General features: G+C 46.8%; 1 protein-coding gene across 1 annotated transcript in view; it reads left to right on the top strand.

Annotated features, from left to right (window-relative positions):
* FBXO47 (F-box protein 47) overlaps positions 1–22,072 on the top strand; it is a 1,436,412-nt gene that overhangs the window by 1,168,625 nt on the left and 245,715 nt on the right. Inside the window, exon 12 of the mRNA XM_069634700.1 lies at positions 589–765. Within this exon, the coding sequence (XP_069490801.1) occupies positions 589–765 (177 nt within the window). The remainder of the gene's footprint in view (positions 1–588; positions 766–22,072) is intronic.

Here is a 22,072-nt window from a genome sequence, read left to right as displayed (position 1 = left end):
CTTCCTTTTTTCATTACCTCCATATTCGTAATGAGGCCCAGTGTCTCCATACCGGATATTGATAAGATAAAGCTAACTTTGTACTATAAATATCAGAAAATATAAAAAAGAATACCTAATCTGTATGTAATACATTAGTTGCCATAATTAACCTTTCAGGAAAATAATGTGGTTTTTTAAAAAATGTTTTTATTTTTTATCGTGCCTTCAGTTTATATTCCGTTAAGAACAAACTTTTTCACATTTAATAAACAAAAATAAACATTCATATTTATCAGTAAATAATTTAAATAGAATATCAAACATCATTGTTATAGCATGCAATAAAATATTCTCGTGTTAAACATACGGATCATATCATCTTATTTATTCTTCTGTGTGTGTCTAGAGTTGCCAATTTCCAAATATTAAAAACAGCTGCATTGACAACTATGGAGTCGGCACTTATTATGGCTGACCAAAATTGGTCCCTTCTTATATTGTCTACTGAGCGCACAAGCCCCCCATATCCTCTACTGTACAGTGCACTCAAGGCTGGGCATGCTGTCAGTAAGTGTGTTGTAATGTGTTATTTTATGTTCCTTTCAGGTTCTGCACGTAAATTGGAGCTACGGATTCGATTATTCTGTCGTAATGTCCTTCTGGATCACTGGGCTCATAGAAGTGATTCAGCATTTTGGCTGACGCGTCTCCTAAAGCCATGGCCAATGGTTAATCAGGCGAGGCTGCTCTATATTATCTTTGGACCTGCTTCTCCAGCCGATGGTAGGCAGCCAGTGCCAACTTCTGTGGGCTCTGTTAAATATTTTTTAATTGACAGCAATTACCAATGCCTTCTCTCTAGTAGGTATACAAATTATATACAGTGGTGAATGGGGGAGGGGGAGTTGATATTTTGCATTTGTTCGAACACTTAGAACAAGCACAATTGTTGTATATCTACGCAGATGATCTACCAGTTTTTCTTTTATGTATGTATTCTGATGTAAACTCATTTCAATACTCATTTTTGTAAAATTACACATCCTCCTACATGGACTCTGTAGTTTCATGTGTTTGACAGACTATACTGCGGAATGAAGAGCAACATCTATGACATGTTTCTCCGGCAGGGCATTCTTCACTGTTTCATGAGCTTTTGAATAGTACCTACTGTCAGAAAAGATACACTGCATTATATTTTATTCTGCAAAATGTTTAAAACATTATTCTTATTTAAAAGACAAAATCATATTTAAAAGACGTTTACAGTAAGTAACCACAGTGAGAGTGTTAAGTGTTTCTTTTTATTTAAAAAACGTTATTGAACCATTGGCAACTAACATGCCATTAAAACATTTTACAAGTATAGTTTACAATTGAGTGATGTATATGCTGAAAGAAGCCATATAAACCCATACCACGTAAGACCTTGTGTACAGTTATGACCAGAGTAGTGTATACACCAAACTATTTGAATATTCAGCATTGCTCATCAGCAGAATTCCTATTTCTGATTTTATCCAAATGCACACAATGATCTCCAATATATCTTTACGCCAATGGGCCAGAGGAATAAAGAAAATATAAGTCTTTTCTGTATCATTCATGAATGTGAGGACTCTCAGCCATTCAATCTGTGTTGGAACTTGCATAGACTTCCATGATTGATTTTAAAATGCATTTCCTAGCAATAAGACATACTAGGCTAAAGAACCTCCACTTAACAATTCACGTCTTACCTATGTCTTCAAATGGGTATTTTATTGGTGCTAGTGTGGGTGGTATATTTATAATTTCAGCTAGTGTATTTGCAACTGTGAACAAAGAGAAAATGACCAATCGACAAGCCCAGTAATTTGGATACAATCAGCAGGTGTTTTGTGACATGTATTACTACTTTCCAGGGAGAATTTAGAAATGTTAGTTGGTGTGTAGTGCAATCTAGTGAGGACTTTGAATTAATGATGTGTAATTTATATAGCGCTTTTGCCAAAGTGTTTTACAGAGAACATATTTACATACAATATCACCCAATGGAAGTCGGTACTCATTTATTAACCTTGGAAGAATGAAAGGCTGAGCTGGCCTTGCAGGGTTCGAACCTGTGACCTGCAGATCACACACAGATCACAGTAGTGAGCGCTCAATCCGCTGAGCTATCTTACCGGTTTAGACAATATCTTCCATTTAAAGAAACTTCTCTAGTCAGGAGTCAACTTCGACAAACTTCATATATGTCACATCCAAGATCGTAATCCCATTGGGCATGTGTATGGCTCATGGAGGAAATGCCTCCTGCAAATCTGCAAAATGAAGGGATCAGTCAAATTCAATAGAAAATCGCCTGGGCTTTGAATGGATCTAGTTTTTAATACATTATAAACATTACACATCTCTTTTTTTTAAAAAAAACATGTGAATTTTTCTCTTTCTTGTGTAACAGCTTCAAAACAAGGTAGAGATGCAGTGCATCCTCCATATTGAAATTGCCGAAATTCCCAGTGCCCTACCCCTTATCTCTCAACCCAAAGTTTACGCCCAATTCACTCCTGATCTGTCCATACAACAACCAACACACAGACCCCTTCTCCGGTCGTACAATTTGCAGGCCATAAATATGTCCTCTTCCCCGTTCTTCCCGCCCAAATCAGTAACTTTAAACAGGAGCCTTCCTTCTTGTAAGATCGTCAACCCTCCTTCCATAGAAGTATAATAACATCAAGGTGGGTTCAAGTCCGATGGCTCACTCAACAAATCATGCACCATATGCCACAAAGAACAGTCCCCTGTGTCCTCCCCCAATTCAGTCCCAACATTCCTGATATCCATTTCAGCCCTGACCCATTCTTTGACATCCGCCAACAATGTCACAAGCTTCGGTCCATGGACGATTTCCAAGCCATGGCAATATGTCTTTTTGCCAATAGTGTCAGTCTAGGAAAATAGGTACCACACGATTAATGACAATGTATCATATTGGCCGAAGACCAACCGTCTCATGTACTGAATGTCAGAAATACAGACTCATAAGTTTGACCAATGTGCAGCCATTTTTGATGTAACTAGAATCACCATTTTGTTCTCTAACATTTGCTCATTGCTTTTTGTTCAAAACTGCTTAGCCGAAAGCTTATTCTGCTTCACTGATTACTTTGTTGTTCAAAATGAAAGAGCAAGGCCGCGGGGCCGGGAGTTATTTGTTGAAACATAACGTAGGCAGCCCAGAGAGGAATGCCCAATCCCCTCCTGCATTTAGCCTTGGAAGAGCACAACGGCATTTAATCATTTCACTGATGCCAGCTAGTCTCGTTAATATGATAGAAATGCTAGAAAGAAACAGCTAAAGGCTTGAATTATGCTTTTCTTACGGCCCCCCCTTTCCTGAGCCCAGCAGAGCCTGCTGACTCCCAGGACACGAATAGCAAATAGGAGATAGCAAGGCCTGGAATGCGACTCTTCCCCCGTAAGCAGCTTGCTCCCAAGAACAGAAGCGCTGTGTTCTGTTCAACAAAGAAATATGTCTCCAGACTCGCAATGTTGCATATTGTTGATAAAATAGATGTTCGAAGGTGTCATATTCGTCGAAATTGTCAATCGTCAGACCCAGTTCAAAGAAACTGTACAATGGGCGTAATGAACATGTCATGACTGATTACAGGAAGTCCATTTTGTATATATGTAACTGATGTACGTTATTTGCTCTCTTGCGTCCCTCGAGGTCTGGAGACACACGTCGCTGGGCGTGAGACCGAGTTGGCCAACTGAGACTATTTGCTTTGCAATAAACCCTAGCTTTTGGGAATACAACCTTGTGTCTGGCGTATCAGTTTGTGTGTGGTGATTTGCCTTGTTTCCACTACGCGAGGGTCCCCTAGGGGCCCCTTCAAGATGGCGCCCGAATAGGGACCCTCCCCCACTTGTTCCATCGTGTACATTGTAAAATAAGAAAGGCGGAGAGAACAGCGAGGACGGGACGATCGAGCCGGGATCAAAAGGTGTCCGGGGCGCCCTGTATAAGTGATGAGAGACTCCTTTGCAGATCTGCACACATCTGATCCCTGATCCAGAGAACAAGGAGGCGAGGGTCCCGAAACGAGGCAGAGCCAAGATACGCAGACACAACGTCATTGGTTGCGTCAGTATACGGACAAATTGTGTCTTGGAAGACAATTTGACTTATCAGGTGAGTCGTACCCCGATTCGAAATAGCCCTGATATTGGTTGAGAGTTGACTTTGCAAAATCAAACGCCCAGTGTAAGGTTGATTAGCCGACGGTAAGGTTAAAACATGCCTGGGTATTGTCCACCCTAGCAGGGTTTTTCCGCTGTGGTAGACAATCTTTGGAAATTGGCCAAGTTGCGCCACCAGATGTATGTGAAGTATGGTGTGGGTACGATAATGTTCTGTGAGATTTGGAATAAGCACACCAGAAACCAAGAAGATTTTCAGTGGCCGATCAATGGGAGTTTTGAGATTGAGAGAATAGATAACTTAGAAAAGGTATTGATAAGAAAGAAAGCACGTCCCGCAGCATTTGATATCCTTAGGGACTGGAGAAGGGAAGCTATGCTTCGTTGGAGAAGTAGAGAGAAACATGCAGGTAGGCATAAATCAAAAACTAAAATAGCGGAAGAAAAGGAGGAGGAGGAGGAGGAGTGGACTGAGAGTCTGAGAAGGACAGGTAGACGCGAACAGTTGAACATAGAAAGTATATACCCACAACGAGAATTGCATATAGTAGATGATTTAATAGAAAAAATGTTGACCGATACAAAGCGGGGTCCAAGACCAGAAAGTAAAACAAGCGCGTCAGGAACCACTGTGCAGCCCCCTCCTGTTGCTCAAACCCCCGCACCCTTCCCAATTGTTCAAATCCTAGCACAGCCGCAGACTGCACACTTAGCACCTCCTATTAGCCAACCAGTATCGCAACAGTCACTTCCCGTTCCTGTTATCCCATCCGCACCTCCCGCCCTAGAAACAGACACAGTCCCGTCCGTCCCACCCGTGATTGAGCTCGACTACGGGGGCGAGAGATGGGACTGCACAAAGTGGATGCACAGGAGTGAACCGTAGTGCGATCAGCAAGGAGAGAAAGCGGGAGTTGCAAGTACAAGCAGAGATGTATATAGAAGGGAACGATGGGACGGCAGCATTGGACTCGATGTATGATTTCCAAAGAAGCAATGAAAGACAGGTAGTGTTGGAATGCATGGGTGAATATTTAGTAGGAAGATGGAAACAGTTTATTGGGAAATTACCGCCACAACGATTGTTAGATTTAAATGCATTAGCACGTTGTAGAGAAAGAGATGAAGAAATAAGGGAACATGTATATGGACTTTTTGCGCTTAAAAATGAACTTGATAATGAATATGCTGAAATGTTTTCCACACCTGGGTATAGAAGCAAGGAGGTTGGGAAAGGAAGTACCCAAAAGGCGATTGTTGATGAATTATTATTGTTAAAACAGATGGGGGAGAATTTGAGAGCATGCTTATTGAAGACAAGAGTGCTACTTCAGCAAGTAGCGGGACACAATAGAGGGAGAGGGAACGCACAAGGAAGGAGTCATTCAAATATGCATGGAGGGCCGTTGGGAAAGAATCAGTGTGCATATTGCAAAGAGGAAGGACACTGGAGAGCGCAATGCCCACATTTGCAAAATAGAAATGTGGGTGGTCAGAGAAGACAGCACCGGGGGCACCCAGGAGGAAATGGACCGAATAGGAATAATATGCAGCAGCACCAAAGTAACCAAGGAGGCCAGAATCAAGCTTACCATCAGAACACTACCAACCAGAATCAGGGCCAGGGTAACCAACAACATAGGAGTAGCCAGAATGGGGGAGGTAGAGGAAGGGATGGGAACATTTTTGATACGCAACAAAATGTGTAATACAGTAATAGCAGTGATTACACATCGATTACACTACTCAATAGGACAGCCCAAGACAGGGGTCGGAACCAGTGTCTATTCCCGTGAATCAGAAAGGACCCTATGTAGAGATGAGAGTAGGGGATAAAGAGCACCGTTTTCTTGTAGATACAGGAGCGCAAAAGTGTTCAATAGACCATCACTTGGTTCCAGATATACCACTGTCAGGGCAAAAGAATATTTCTGTAGGGTTCGCAGGTACACCAGTAATTAATCCAGTGTCCCAATCAATCCCAGTAACGATAGGTCCATTCACTGAGCATTGTCCGTTTCTCTTAACAGAAAATTGTGGGGAAAACCTTATGGGATTGAATTTATTGAAAAAACTAGGTGCAGTTATTCATTGCACTCCCGATGGTGTGTATTTGACAATTTGGCCACAGAATGCACCGGTATCTGAATTCTTGTCTAAACCCTTGCCAGGAGAGTTGAGTAAGGTGCCAACCTGTATATGGGCAATGAATGATAATGATTTGGGATGTTTAAAGAGAGAGCCAGTAAAAATAATTTTGAAAGAAGGGGTCACGTTGCCGCGTATTCCACAGTATAAAATGTCAGTTGATGGAGAGAAAGGATTGAAAAGTATTGTTTCAGATTTGGTGAGCTTGGGAGTAATTGAGGAAATGAAAGGTAGTACATGTAACAGCCCCATTCTTCCGGTATATAAGAAAGGAGATAATGAGGTACCCTATCGTTTCATAATTGATCTGCGCGCGTTAAACAAGGTAGTTAACCCTCAATTTCCCTTAGTACCAGACGTGACTACGATTTTGACAATGATACCTGCATCGGCAGAATACTTTAGCGTGATTGACTTAAAGAATGCTTTCTTTAGCATTCCAGTGAACAAGGATAGTAGATACTTGTTCGCGTTCACTTTAGGATGACGGTCATTCACATTCACGCGCATTCCACAAGGATACACGGAAAGTCCTAGTATTTACAGAAGGGCATTAAAGGAACAACTAGATATGCTGGAGCTAGCAACAGGTTGTGCATTGCTACAATATATAGACGATCTGTTGGTCGCTGCAGACACAGAGGAGATTCCTGAACAAGCCAGGGCTGTGGATGGCACACAGCTTTCATCTAGAGTTGAGTTTTTGGGATTTGTTATGTCTCCTGAAAGACTAGAAATGGATTAGAGTAAGATTAAGGCGGTGAGAGAATGGCCAACACCGACCAATGTGAAGGAGATCCAAGGTTTTATAGGATTTGCAAATTTCTACCGTTGGTTTATTATTATTTTTTATTATTAGTTGATTTAATTGATTTACAATTTTTACAAAACAACAACTGACAGGGAATGTGTCCCAATCCATTCTCAACATCTTAAAAGAAAAGAAAAAAACCCAAAATGTTTTAGACCGTATTGCATTGACTTTGTTTCCTCCACCTTCACGTGTTGTTATTCCCTTTGTTCATTAGTTGCTCCTTTCCTGTCCTCCTTTCCTATCAACTTGCTTTGTCTTTTCTAATTCCCTTTCACAGGCCAGTGTTTCGCAAGAATGATGCCACGGCGATCACAAACAATGTTTTTTCCCCGCTCATCAAACAAGTCCACCAGTCCTCTTCTTCACAGACCTGTAGGTGGAAAAATAGGTGGCCTAAATAAGCGTTTCTAAATTTGTTAAGGCCCAAACAGGATAACATCAAATGTCGCACTGTTTCCACCTGGTCTATTTTTCCACATTATCGGCATTTATTTGAAGTGGACATTCCTCTGATTGCCAAAATCTCATTAGTTGCCAGTAAGTTCAGACAAGTCCTCAAAAAGATGTTCGGAAGGGCTCTACTTGGACATTTTTTCATATATTCTGGGAGCTGGTTTAGCCTTTTTGTGTTTGTCGGAAGGATGGTTGTTATTTTGTTTTTAGGCGCTATTTCAAGTGTCTGTATCTAGTCCCATTTGTGGGTCTAGAAAATACCCTACCATAGCATAGATGTTATATTATGTTGGCCGAATGCCAATCGCATCATATGCCCATCATCGCCAGATACAGAATCATCAGCATAACCATAGAGCGTCCATTTTGTACCGTTGTGATCCGCCATTTGCTTTCTCTTGCTTTCTGTTCAAACGCTTTGCAAAAATGTATTTAATTTCGTTCTGCTCTTGCACAAAGCAAGGCCACAAGTTACATGTTGAGAGACCAGCCCAGACAGAAATGCCAAAGCAGTACAGAAATACATTGTATTCCTCCCCCACAAGTCCTTGAAGGCGAGCAGAGAGGCATTTAATCACCAAGCCAGGTGCCAGCTGGTTTCGCTGAAGCTGTAGAAACAGGCAGTTAAAGGCATGAATTATACTCTCCTCACGGCCCCCCTTTTTGAGCCCTCTTAGATCAGACTGACCCCTAGTTCACGAATAGAAACTAGAAGATAGCATGCTTTGGAATGTGTTTCTCCTACGAACACAGCTTGCTCACTGAACAAGTACATTATGTTCTCTGTAACAAAGAATCCGGTCTGCATCTTGCAAATTGCAACTGTTGCATAAATGAAGTAATATAGATTAACAAAGAAACGTTTCGGAAGGTGTCATATTCGTCATATTTGTCAATCACTGAACCCTGGCTCAAGAAGACACATTATGGGCGGTTTTGATGTGTCACAAACATATTCTTATGATTGTCCTTTTGTATATATGACACTGTTGTAGAATGCTCTCTCTCTCTTGCGTCTCACGAGGTCTGGGTGACACACGTTGCGAGACGTGAGATCCAGTCGGCCGACTGAGACTATTTGCTTTGCAATAAACCCTAGATTTTGGGAATTGAACCTCGTGTCTGGCGTATCAGTTCGTGCATGGTAATTGTGCCTTGTTTCCATGCGCAAGGGTCTTCAGGGCCTAACAAAAAAATGGTGCCCGAATAGGGACCCTCCCCCATTTTGCTCCATCGTGTATGTTGAATTTGAAGAAGGCGGGAAAAACTAATCGAGGACGAGGCCGTCGAGCTGGGATCGGAAGGTGTTCATTGTGTCTTGAGAGACAAGCTGATTGAACAGGTGAGTCGTGCCCTGATTCTTAACAGCCCTGATATTGGTTGAGAGTTGCTGTTGCAAGATCAAACGCCCAGGGTAAGGTACGGATAAGATCAAACATGCCTGGGAAATTGTCTTCCTGTCTAGTGGGATTGTTTCCACTGCGGTAGACAATCTTTGGAAACAGGCCAGCCTGCGCCACCTGTAGGGTCGCCAGCGTTTGAGATGTATGTGAAGTATGGGATAGGAGCGATCATGTTTAATGAAATTTGGCATAGGCAAACCAGACACGTAGAAGATTTGCAATGGCCGAAAAATGTTAGTTTTGAGATACCCCGAATAGAGCATTTGGAATCAGTACTGCTGCGCAAGAAAGCGCGCCCTGCGACATTTGACGTCATTAGAGACTGGCGGAAGGAAGCTAACCTCAGTTTAAGAAGTAGAGAGAGGAGAGGCCACCAGGGGGCGCGCAGGCAATGGCTGCCTGAGTGCGGAGCTCCTGCTGTGGCCGGGCTTTGGCAAGGGATTGAGCCCCCCCGGCGGGCACGCCACAACAATTCCGCCGTGCGCCCCCCCGTGCACCCCCAGGGCGAAGGAGCGGCCTTCGAGACCCCCGGGAAGCGGAGGATCCGCGATCGGGACTCCCCGCTTGGGGAGGGGAGCGCGGCTTGGAGAGCCGCTGAGCAGCAGGAGAGGCGGACCCTTCCCGAGGCCTGGCAGGCCCATAGCCCGGCCCGCCCCCCCCTCGACTATCCTTCTCGCCGAACAGAGGCGGGGAACGGGTCGGCGTCGGCCCGGGGACGCCGCCGCGGTCCGGGGGTCAGCCCCCTCCCCCCCGCTTCTCCCCGGCCTGGCTGGTCACGTTCGGGAGGCCCGCTCCCGAGGAGAAGACGGAGTGACCCGCACGGGGCCTGGGGCAGGCTCTGGGGATCGGCACCCCCCCCCCGGCCCGCGAGGAGTGATCGGGTGGACGGCGTGGGCCGGGGGTGGAGGGCCCCCCCTTCCCCCTGGATCTTTGGACGCGGGCACATCAGCGGAGGTGAGGCGAGGCAGCGGAGGCCCGAGGACTGTTCCCCGCAGGCGTGCGGACCCCCGGAGCACGCCGGAGGCAAGGCCCCACCCCCCCAACACAACGACATTGACGGACAGGGGGTCACTTGGGTGAGAGGCCCCCGCTGGTCGCAGGCGGGGCGTGTGCCCGCCCGGGGGTGACCCCCCACCCCCAGGAGGGGGAATCAAAAGTGAAGAAGGGAAAGGGGGGAAGAAAAAGAAAAGGGGAAAAAAGAAGAGGAAAAAAGAGGGGAAGGAGAAAAGAAGGGAAAAGAAAGGGGGGGGGGAGAAATAATTAAACAAAAAAAAAAAAAAAACCAACAAGCAAGAAGAGAAGAGAGAAGGAAGACACATAACAAAAGGACACAGACAAACAGCTGGGCCACCAGTGGTCCTGGAACGCCCTTCCCCCCCTGCTGACTCAAAGATACCCACAACACGTGCCCCACGGGCCACGGGGCCCCCGACGCCCTTCCAAGGGGTATCCAGTAAAGGCCCCGACCCCCCACGAGGAGTTTGGACAGGGTGTGAGGCCCCCACCAGGAGACGGTGGGGCGTGTGCCCGCCCCCCCTACTAAGTGCAACGCCCTACAACTCCGGCGGGACCCGGCCCGGGACGGGGCTGCCCCGGTGGGCGATCCCTTGGCCCCGGGGTCCCCCCCCCCCGCGGACGCCCCCAGGAGAGCGGCCTCACCCCTCCGCCAGGGACATTGAGGCCCGGACAGTGGACTACGGGAAGACACCCGATGAGCTGGCGGGAGTCCCTACAGGTATATCGCTTCCAGGAGGGCAAAAAAGGCGACGGAGGCACAAGTCGGAAAAGAACCATGGCCCAGTCGGAAGACTCAGCCCCTTCCTCCTCAGCCATGGAAAGGGGCTTCGCCTCAATCTTACAAGAAATCAGAGACATGCGCACAGACATTGCACAGAAGTTTGAAAAAATTGATCAAAGGGTGGAAAATATCGAAGACAGACTGCACCAGGTCGAGATGCAGCAAACAACCTCGGCACCCCAAGAGATTCAACTTAACATGAGGCTAGAAGCCCTCGAAAAGAGGGACGAGGAGAGAGCCTGCCAGATGGACGATTTTGAAAATAGGGAAAGGAGGAACAACTTCAGGATTTTCGGGGTGCCCGAAATGGAAGGGGAAACGGAGAGGGACGTCACCAGAGCGGTGCGGGACATCATCACTCTCTTGTTTGCGGAGGAGATGACGACAGAGCCTACGTTCGACAGAGTGCTCAGAGCGGGGGGCCTCCGTTCGATTTTAGCCCGGTTCCACTACTACTCCGAAAAGACTAAAGTGCTGGAGGAGGCCAGGAAGGCCCGAGAAATCACCTATAATAACGGCCAGATTTCCATATACCAGGACCTCTCCGCATACACATTGGCTAAGCGGAGAATGTGTCGCCCTCTCACACAGCTGCTAAAGGACAAAGGGATACGCTACAGATGGGGCTATCCCTTCTCCCTGACATTCGAATATATGGGCCAAAGATCGACCCTGATTACAGAAGAAGACATCCGTGGTACGATCCAGGAATACGTGGTGGACACGAACCCCCGGAGGGGCCCATCGGGCCCGGGGGGGGCGGACTCGGAGACCCTGGCCCGCCGAGGGACAGGAGAAAGAGAACCGGGACGCGCAAATTCAGGAAAATGAGCACCCCATCGCCAGCGAAAGAAGGCGGGCGGAACGATCCCGAGGACTGAGAACGGTCTCGATCTGTTATGATCCTAACTGGTACTCGGAGGAGTTGGAGGTTCACTCTTTAACTGCATCTCCACGAACAGCAAGTATATGGGTCTCTTAAAAAGGAATGCAGCCGTGGGGGGGTTTAGGGGGGCTCAAGAGGAACAGCTTCATGGGCGATTGGCCTGGCCGCAGGGGGCAGGCTGGTGGTCCGGCCAAGAGCCAGTGCTGGCAGAACTATTTGGCTGGACGCCGGGGAGGGGGGAGGGGGGGTACACGAAAGTTGAGGGGGTTCAGTTCGGTGTTGGGGTTTGGGGGCAGTTGGGGTTTAGTTTCATGCCTTCCGGTGTGGGAAGGGTGGGGGGAAGAGGGGAGTTCAGAGCACAATTCAAGGAGCATTCGGGAAGGAGCATCATTGAGTCGTTGATCATGAGGGAAGATTTCTTAAATTATGGCTGAGGGTCTGCCCGCCCTGGGTGTGGGCTCCCTCAATGTTCGGGGCTTAAATTCTCCCACAAAAAGATCCCTGGTCAGTAGGGAATTTCGAAGAACCAAGCTCGACATCCTCTTCTTGCAGGAGACCCACTGGCCTCTGGGGAAGGAACCCAAATTGAGGGGTGGTGGGATTGGGGAGGTCTTTAGCGCTTCCCATAAGGGTAAGAAACGCGGAGTGGCTATACTACTAGCTAGAGGAGTCAACTTCGAAAAAGAAACCATTTTATTTTTAAATGTTTTTATTGGCATTTATAAGTGTAACAGAAACAGTTGCGCAAAAGATGCGCGTCATTTCAGCTGTAGCGTATCTTGTTTGCCAAGTGAACTGTAAAGAACAACAGAAAAGGAACACGCAGCAAAAAAGAAAGGAAACACGAGAGAAAATAGAGAGAGAGAAAAAACAATAAACAGAAACAGGAAAACAGTGGTAACTACTTTGACTGCCCTTTTCCTTCTGCCCTACCGTTCTTCATTCTTCGTGCTTCAAGCCCAGAGCCCAGCACCATCGCTCTCCATTGCCTTCACATGGGGGGTGGCTCGAGGGAGTGCCCGGGCCCGCCGTCCTGGTCAGTGCTTCAAGCTTACAGTCTGTGCAAGAAGAGTCAACTCAGGGGGGTTTGTAGCTTGTGGAGAAGATCATATCTCTCATGAGGGCCTTCCAGGACTCTAGTGTGGTGCTCCCTTCTTCTCCGCCCCAATTGTTCCCTTCCTCCCAGGCTCTTGTTTCAGCAGCGGACCATCTCTCCAGTTCCCTGATCCATGGTTCAGGCCTGGGACCAGCGGGCGACTTCCAGGCCATAGCAATCGTTCTCTTCACTAGTATACACGCCATGTCCATGAGTTTCACTAAGTGCCTGACTTTGCTCAGTCTCGGGTGAGTGCCCAACAGGCACTCTTTAGGTGTCCATTCGTACATTTCCATTCCCGCTTTCCTGCAGGTCTGCTCAGCTGTGTGCCAGAGTTTCTGTGATTTGGGGCAGGCCCAAAACATATGGATCATGTCAGCATGTTCGGAGGGGCACCATGGACAAGTCGGGAGGACTTTATCATTAAAGGCGGCTATCCTGTGCGGGGTCATGTAAGTCCTGTAAAGGACATTCAGCTGGAGCAGCCTAAACCTGGCGTTCCGTGACACCTCCTTCGGATACAGCAGGGCTCTTGCCCATTCGCCGTCCGTGATTTCAGTCCCCAGATCAGTCTCCCACTTCTCTTTCAGGCGCGCACTTCTCGGGTTAGGCCTGTCGTTTATTCGTGTGTATAGCCTCGATGTCGGTTTCCAGCCGTCGCCAAGGTTGTACATTTCCTGCACAAGGGGGTGTATTTCTGGCTCCTCAGGCCAAGTGTTCCAATTTGTCTTGGCTGCGTGCTTCACCCTTTGGTACCATAGAAATTGTCCTGTGGCAAGCCCATCCTTCAATTGTAATGAGTCGAAGTCTTTGAACAGCCCCTCATCAAACATGTCTCCCCATGTATAGAGGCCACAGTTCTCCCAGCTCCTCATCGATGGTAAGTCTGTGGGGATTTTGCATACGTCTGCAAGCATGGGGATGTCCGGTGCATATGAGTGTTGCAGTCCGAGCAGTGATCTGACCTTGTTCCAGATTTGTCTCCCCAGCTTTACAATCATGGGTGGGTCAGGGGGCCCTATTCGAGTGCTCCATAACACCTCTTTTGGGTGCATAGGTGTGATTAGTTGACTTCGAAAAAGAAACCATAATGAAAGACCCGGGTGGCCGATACCTGCTAGTCCGAGGAACCCTGCAGGGGGCCCCACTCACCCTGGGGGCCATCTATGGTCCAAACGAAGGCCAAGCCCAGTTCTGGGAGGAGATGAGGGATAAGCTAAAGCTGTTTGTTCACGGCACGGTGGTGGTGGGTGGGGACTTTAATATGGTCCTGGACCCAATCCGGGACAGGAAAAGAACAGGCCCCCAGATCCCCAGAGCAGCAGATGAAATCACGGCCCGAACTTTTCAGAGGGTCAATTCGGAAATAGGCTTGGTAGACACGATCCCAACCCCCAGACCCGAGACCCCCTCCTTCACGTACTATTCAGCAATCCATACATCGTTCTCCAGAATTGATTACATCTTGGTGGACGAATCCCTGTTCTCATCTATATCTGGCTATAGGGTTGAGCCGGTCCCCTGGTCTGACCACGACCTAGTCAGGATCACGATAGCGAGGGAAGGGCTGAGCGACCGTGGGGGGAGATGGAAGTGCAATGACTTTCTACTAAAAGATGAGGTACTAGCGCAGGAGATACTAGAGGCCATCACTGAATTCTTTGAGTTTAACGACAATGGGGAAGTGGGACTACACACCCTTTGGGATGCCTTCAAGGCCACCTTGCGAGGAGTCCTGATTAAAATAGGAGCACGGGAAAAGAGGGTAAGGGCCGCCCAGGAAAGGCGCCTGAGGGAGAAAATCGCCCAATTTCAACCAGGGGGCTCCCCTGCAGAGCCCCTGGATGGCGACAGGATGGCCGCCCTGGCCGACTACAGACTCCAGTTGAAGGAACTCCTCCTCCAAAAAACCGAAAGAAGTCTCCAGCTGGTCAGACAGAGATACTATGAGAAGGGGGACAAGGCGGACAGGATCTTAGCCTGGAAACTGCGAGAGGTCCAGAGGAGTAAAATGGTGAGAGCAGTCAAAAATGAGGAGGGGAAATTAGGCCATGACGCATCCCACATAGGAGAGGCATTCCGCAGATATTATGAAAAACTATACTCTTCCGAATATAATGGGGATGAGGAGGAAATCAAGGGGTTCCTAGATTCAATACAGATCCCAGCCCTTTCCAGGGAAATGGCGGAGGGGTTGGAGGGCCCGGTGACCGAGGATGAGGTGGAGCGAGTGATTAGCGGCATGAAGACGGGTACCTCTCCGGGTGAGGATGGCTATTCAGTAGCCTTTTACAAAAGGTTCCGCTCGACCCTGGCCCCGTATCAGGTAAAGGTGTTCAACGGAGTGCTGGAGGGAGGCTTTCTCCCGGACTCCATGATGGAGGCGATCATAGTGGTGCTCCCCAAGGACGGTAGGGACCCCTCGGAGTGTACCTCCTACCGCCCCATTTCTCTGTTGAATACTGACGTGAAGATCCTGGCCAAGGTGATTGGGAGGCGGATAGAGGGGGCCCTGCCGAAACTAGTCCACAGAGACCAAGTGGGTTTCATAGGGGGTCGTCAGGGCTCAGACAACATTCGGAAAACTATAGATCTGATGCACCATGCACAGAGGGCGGACCTTAACGCGAGCGTCCTATCCTTGGACTCTGAAAAGGCGTTCGATAGGGTCGAATGGCGATTCATGGCACTCACCCTCCAGAGAATGGGCTTTGGGCCACAAACCCGGGACTGGGTGGCTGCTCTATACAGGGCCCCGAAGGCTAGGGTTCAGGTGAACGGCAGGCTATCGGATCCGTTCTCCCTCTCGCGGGGAACCAGGCAGGGATGTCCGCTTTCCCCCCTAATTTATGTCCTTGCAATGGAGCCCCTGGCCATCGCAATCAGAGCTCATAGAGATATCAAGGGCATCAAGAGAGGTGAGGTGGAATTTAAGCTATCCCTGTTCGCAGACGATATCCTGGCCTACCTTGTAGACCCGCGGCTTTCGCTCCCCCCCCTCTTGTCTCTGATGGCCACATTTGGGCGCTTCTCAGGGCTCAAAATTAACGCTTCTAAATCGGTCCTCCTCCCCATGAGAACACAAGACCCAGGTGTGGACTCCCTGGACAGGTTGGAGGGGATAACAGTGGGGAAAACCGCCATCCGATACCTAGGTGTCCTCCTCCCCAGGGACCTTTCCATTCTTGCCCCTATTAACTACGACCCCGTGATGGCGGGAATCACGGCAGACCTGAGGAGATGGGGCTCCATGATCCTGTCCTGGCACGGCCGCATGACGGCAGTCAAGATGAACATTCTTCCACGGTTGTTGTATCTCTTTACCTCTCTTCCCGCGGTCGTCCCTGACCAGACCTTCAGGGTCCTCCAAAACGCAGTCTGTGAGTTTATATGGCAGGGTAAGACACCGAGAACCGCAAAAACTGTCCTGACTCTACCCAGGGAGGAGGGAGGGTTCGGGTTGCCAGATTTCCAACTCTACTATCGCGCCGCCCAGCTACGTGTCCTTCTGGAGCATATGAAAGAGGGGCTGGGCACATACTGGTCCTATCTGGAAGACATGGACACCCATCCACTAAAGGTCCGGGACCTTTTATGGGCCCCGCGAAAATTTATCCCGAATAGACTGAAGTCCCACCCGACATTAGGTGTTCTATGGGCAATCTGGCGGGAGGGCCCCCAGACAGCACATTTAACGTCTTGGCCGTCCCCAATGTCCTCCCTATGGAGCCAACCCCTCATGCTGGGCAGTAGGGGGTTCTGCTGTGCTCAGTCCTGGTCCGACTCGGGGATGGAAAGGGCAGGGCAGATGATCATGGAGGGAGAATTCCTAACAAACGAGGAATTGAGGGACGCTCTTGGTCAGGGATCACTAACCATCTTTGAATATCTCCGCTTGAAAGGCATCTTATGTGACCAGGCCTGGGGTCAAGACTTGAAGAGACAACTGACCCCCTTTGAGAAATTTCTTGATACAGCAACTTCTAGGAAGGGGGCGGTCTCAGGGGTATATAAAATTTTGAACACTGTCAATTTGGGGGAGAGGAGGCGGTTCCGCTCTTTTTGGAACGAGCTGGCAGGGGAAGAGATCTCGGAGGACGCCTGGTCCAGGATCTTTAAAATAGCCTTCCACGGGAATTTATTTACCGCGGATATGGAACATAACTTCAAAATCCTCCAGGGATGGCACAGAGACCCTGCAAAGTTGTCAAAAATGTTCTCTGGTGTTTCCCCAACATGCCCAAGGGGTTGCGACCAGGTTGGGTCGAGGGCACACATGTGGTGGCACTGCCCGAAGGTACAGGCATATTGGGTGGAGGTAAGGGGCTGGATCGCTGAAATCTCGGAGGAAATGCTCCCCCAAAACCCTCTGACCATGCTGTTGGGCCTACCCCCAGAGGACAGGGACACAATGAGGTACCCGAGAATGTGGGAAACAATGCTACGAGCGGGCAGGATAGCCCTTGCCCAAAAGTGGAAGAGCCCAGAAACTCCATCCAAGGTGGAATGGCTACAGAAGGTCAAAAACATGTTCTTGATGGATAAACTAACGGCAATGGTGAACAATGACTCGGCCTCCTTCCAAGCGAACTGGTACGGGGTGAAACAGATCTGGGGATGGGATGTCCATTGATCTGCAGCAGAGAACTGGAAACGGCGTGGGGGCCCAGGGCCCGGGAACCGGCAGACGGAACACAGCCAAACTAGAAGTCAACGCTCAAGCTCGCTTCCAAGCTCCAGACTAAGACAGCTCGCGTTTCAAAGCCCCGACTTGGGGTTTTTTCCTTCTTTTTTCTTTTTTTGGGGGGTGGGACTGCATTGGGGTGGTGGGGGGGGAGGGCGGTGGCCCTCGGGCCTGTTTCTTGATTCCATGTGAATGCATATAGTGCCCCAATGTTTGTTTATGAAAATGTTAATAAAACCAAAGTTTAAAAAAAAAAGAAGTAGAGAGAGACATGCGCGGGGGCATATGTCAAATGCAGACAGAGCGTTAGAAGTGGAAGGGAAGCAATGGGATTAGGATATCAGAAGGGCGGATAGGAGTATTCAATTAGGCTTACAAAAAATATATCCACAACAAGAGTTGCATGCATCAGATGAACTAATAAATAAGATTTTGAATGAAAAAGAACGCCCTAAAAGTAAAATTGACACAATTACAGCAGCGCCCATTGCTCCACCACAGTTGCCACCCCCCCTTCCTGTTGTTCCATCTGCACCAGCGCCCCCTGAACATGTGATCTCATTTCCCCCTCCACCGACAGAGCTGGAATTGGCAGTTATCAGATAAGGCAGCTCTGCAGAGGCGGGGTCTGCACAGAGAGGAAGCACTAGAGTAACCGTAGCACAGTTAGCAGGGAGAGGAAGAGAAAACTGAAAAAATAGGCAGAAATGTACATTGAAAGCAATGACGAGGGATAGACACTGAGTTCAATGTATGACTATAAGAAGCTCGGTGAAAAACAGGTACTGTTGGAATGCATGGGAGAATATCTGATGAATAGATGGAAGCAATTAGTTGGCATGGTAGCACCACAGAGGTTGCGAGATCTGAATGCATTTTCACGTATGAGAGAAAGTGAGGCAGAAATAAAAGAGCACATAAACAGGCTATTTGAGTTTAAAAATGAACTTGATGAATTGTATTCAGAGATGTTTTCTGTTCCTGGGTTTCGACACCAAGAGGTAAAAAGAGGGAGACAAGAGGTGACACCATATGTCGTGCAGCGATTTTTTCCACCGTCAAAACCTGTTAGTGAAGAAATAGAAATATGTACATGAGAGGTGCTTAGATGGATTACGGTTGCTAGCATTCCTATAACGGAGGTGTATGATACGTTTGAACAGTATACAATAGAAATGCAAAGGAAAGTATTGCAAGTAATGGTTGAATATTTGCAAGATAAATATGTGGAGAGAAATGATTGCTGTCTCTCTGAATTAATAACAGTGTATAAGAGAGCGTGTATAACTGAAACTGGAAAGATTGCCCTGTCCCTTGATCTAGCAATAGTGCTTAATAAAAGAGAGAAAGAAGGAAGGGCCAGTGCGATATTTCCCATGAGAGAAGTCCTTCCCACTTTTGTGCCAAAAGTAGAAATACCTGGTATTAATGGACAACCAGCGCAGGTAACAGAAGCACATTTTACAGCACAATATGTACATGTCCCTTTTTCTAGACAAGAGGTGAATAATATAAAACAAACAATCCCTGATTTGAGAAAGAATCTGGCGGGATTCTATAAAGAAATTGAGTCTTATTTGAAGTCGTCCATTTTTACAATGAGCGATATTGACCTATTATTTCCTGTAATTCTCCAAGTAGATATATGGAAGCAAATTAGGAATGTAGATGATAGCGAAATTTTGGGTGATACATGGGAACATTTGATAAAAGGGGATACAGACAGAAAAGCTGGTGAGAAGCCATTGTCAAATCTGTTAGCATTACTGGCGCGAATAGTACAGAAACTAAAGATTTTGGTGTCTGAGAGAAGAATTATTTGGGACAAATTAACTGCATGCGTGCAAGGAAAAGATGAATTGGCTACTGACTATTTCAATAGATTTGAGGAAGTGTTTGCAGATTTTAGTGGTCAAGATTTAAGCACTGAACTGGGGAAGAGACTATTTGTTGACAAATATGTGAGAGGGTTGCTACCGAAAATTCCAAATTTAATAATGACGTCTGAGAATGCATGTCAAGCAAAGTCAAAGAGTAAAGTATTACACATGGCACAATACTATGAGAATAGAGTAAATTCAGAGAAAGAGAAGGAAGTGAGGGATAGAGTGAATCTATAAACAAGAGTGTTACTGCAACAGGTAGCAAATAATAATAGGAGCGGAGGTAATACACAAACGAGAGGGAATTACTCGAACATGCACGGAGGTCCAATTGGACTGAATCAGTGTGCATATTGTAAGGAAGAAGGTCATTGGAGAGCACAGTGCCCACATTTACAGAATAGAAATGGGAATGCCCCGAGAAGACAGAATAGAGGTCGCCCAGGAACACAAGGACAAAATAGAAACACTAGAATGCCACAAAATCAGAATAATGTAGGAAATAACAACCAGGATCAGAACCAAAATCAACATCAGCAGAATGGTGCAGGAGAAGGAAATGTTTTTGATACTCAGTCCAATACATACTATTCTGGTGACTTCACATCGGATGATGTATTGTTCCACTAGGACAGCCCAAGACAGGGGTCAGAACCAGTGTCTATTCCCGTTGATCAGAAAGGACCCTACATAGAAATGAAAATTGGGAATAAGGAGCACACTTTTCTAGTGGACACTGGTGCACAGAAGTGCTCATTAGACCATCACTTGGTTCCAGAGATACCACTGTCAGGACAAAAGAACGTTTCAGTAGGGTTCGCATGCACCCCAGTAATTAGCCCAGTGTCACAGTCAGTACCCATAACACGAGGTCCATTCACTGAGTCTTGCCCGTTCCTTTTAACCCAAAATTGTGACGAGAATTTATTGTTGTTAAATTTGTTGAAAAAATTAAGTGTGGTTATTCATTGTTCTCCTGATGGAGTGTTTTTGACAATTGCACCACAAAAAATGCCAGTATCACAATTTTTGTTTAAACCATTATCAACTGAATTGGTTGTTTGAGAATAGAACCAGTGAGAATTGTTTTGAAAGAGGGAGTCACATTGCCACGTATCCCACAGTATAAAATTTCAGTGGAAGGTGAGAAAGCATTGAAATTAATTGTTTCTGATTTGGTTAAACGAAACGTGATTGAAGAGATTACTGGTAGCACCTGCAATAGTCTGATTCTTCCAGTTTATAAGAAAGGAGGTAATGAAATACTGTATTGTTTCATAATTGATTTGCGCGCATTGAATAAGGTAGTTGATCCCCAATTTCCATTGGTCCCATATGTCACTACCGTTTTGACAATGATTCCAGCCTCTGCTTCACATTTTAGTGTTGTAGATCTTAAAAATGCATTTTTTAGCATCCCAGTACATCCCGATAGCAGATATTTATTTGCTTTCACATTAGGAGGACGATCGTTCACATTCACACGAATTCCACAAGGTTACACTGAGAGCCCGAGTATTTATAGCAGAGCACTAAAAGAGCAGCTAGACATGTTAGAGTTACCAGCGGGTTGTGTACTATTGCAGTACATTGACGATTTGTTAATTGTGGCAGACACAGAAGACATTTGCAAAGAGAGTACCGCTAAATTGTTGACACATTTGGCTGCACATGGACATAAAGCGTCATTGAAAAAAATGTCAGTATTGTCGAAAGGAAGTGGCCTATTTGGGCTACCTCTTTTCGAAAGGGGGGAGGAGACTGACACCAGAAAGGATAGAAAGCGTTTCTGGTATGCCTATTCCAAAGACACAGAAAGAAGTCAGAGCCATAATAGGCATGGCTTCATATTGTTCGAAAAGACACAGAAAGAAGTCAGAGCCATAATAGGCATGGCTTCATATTCCAGGCAGTGGATAGCCAATTTTGCTATGATTGTGAAACCAATGGTGGCATTGACAAAAAAGGATGTTGCTTTGCCTTTACCATGGAATGAGGAATGTCAGAATGCATTTGATTTGCTCAAAGTTGCGTTGTGCTCAGCTCCAGTTTTGGGCACACCAAATTATGAAAAGGATTTAAAATTGTTTGTGCATGAAAATGATGGCTGTGCGCTGACTGTTTTGACTCAGGAACAAGGAGGAAGAAATAGACCATGCGGTTATTTTTCTTCTGCGCTGGATCCTGTCGCTTGCGCTTTGCCGCGCTGTTTGCGAGCTGTTGCTGCGGCTGCTGTGTCAGTAAAACAAACCAAGGGAATGGTTTTGGGTCACGCCTTAACCTTGATGGTGCCTCACACAGTAGACATTCTTTTAAATAGAACGCAGATGCAACATCTTACATCAGCTAGATTGACTAGATATGAAATCGTCCTCCTTTGCACCACATATCCAAATTCGGATGTTGCGCTTTGAATCCTGCAGAGTTAATGCCCCCCCCAATTACAGAACAGGTGAGAATGAATCACCTCCCCATGATTGTATAATGGATACTGAACAAGAAACGAAAGGAAGAATTGACCTTACAGACACCCCACAGAAAGAGCCAGAAGGAGAACTGTTTTGTGACAGTTCCTGTTTTAAATTGCCCGATGGCACATCAACTGCTGCATATGCGATCACGACACTGAAGAGTATTGTAGAGAGCAAAAGAATTCCATACAATTCAGCTCAGGCTACAGAAATAATAGCATTGACAAGAGCATGTAAAATTTCTGAAAACTTGAATGTAAACA

The sequence above is a fragment of the Ambystoma mexicanum genome, chromosome 13 (assembly GCF_040938575.1).
Source record: "Ambystoma mexicanum isolate Mex_15411 chromosome 13, UKY_AmexF1_1, whole genome shotgun sequence".
NCBI classification, from domain to species: domain Eukaryota; kingdom Metazoa; phylum Chordata; class Amphibia; order Caudata; family Ambystomatidae; genus Ambystoma; species Ambystoma mexicanum.
This window is presented reverse-complemented; position numbering and strand designations above follow the sequence as displayed.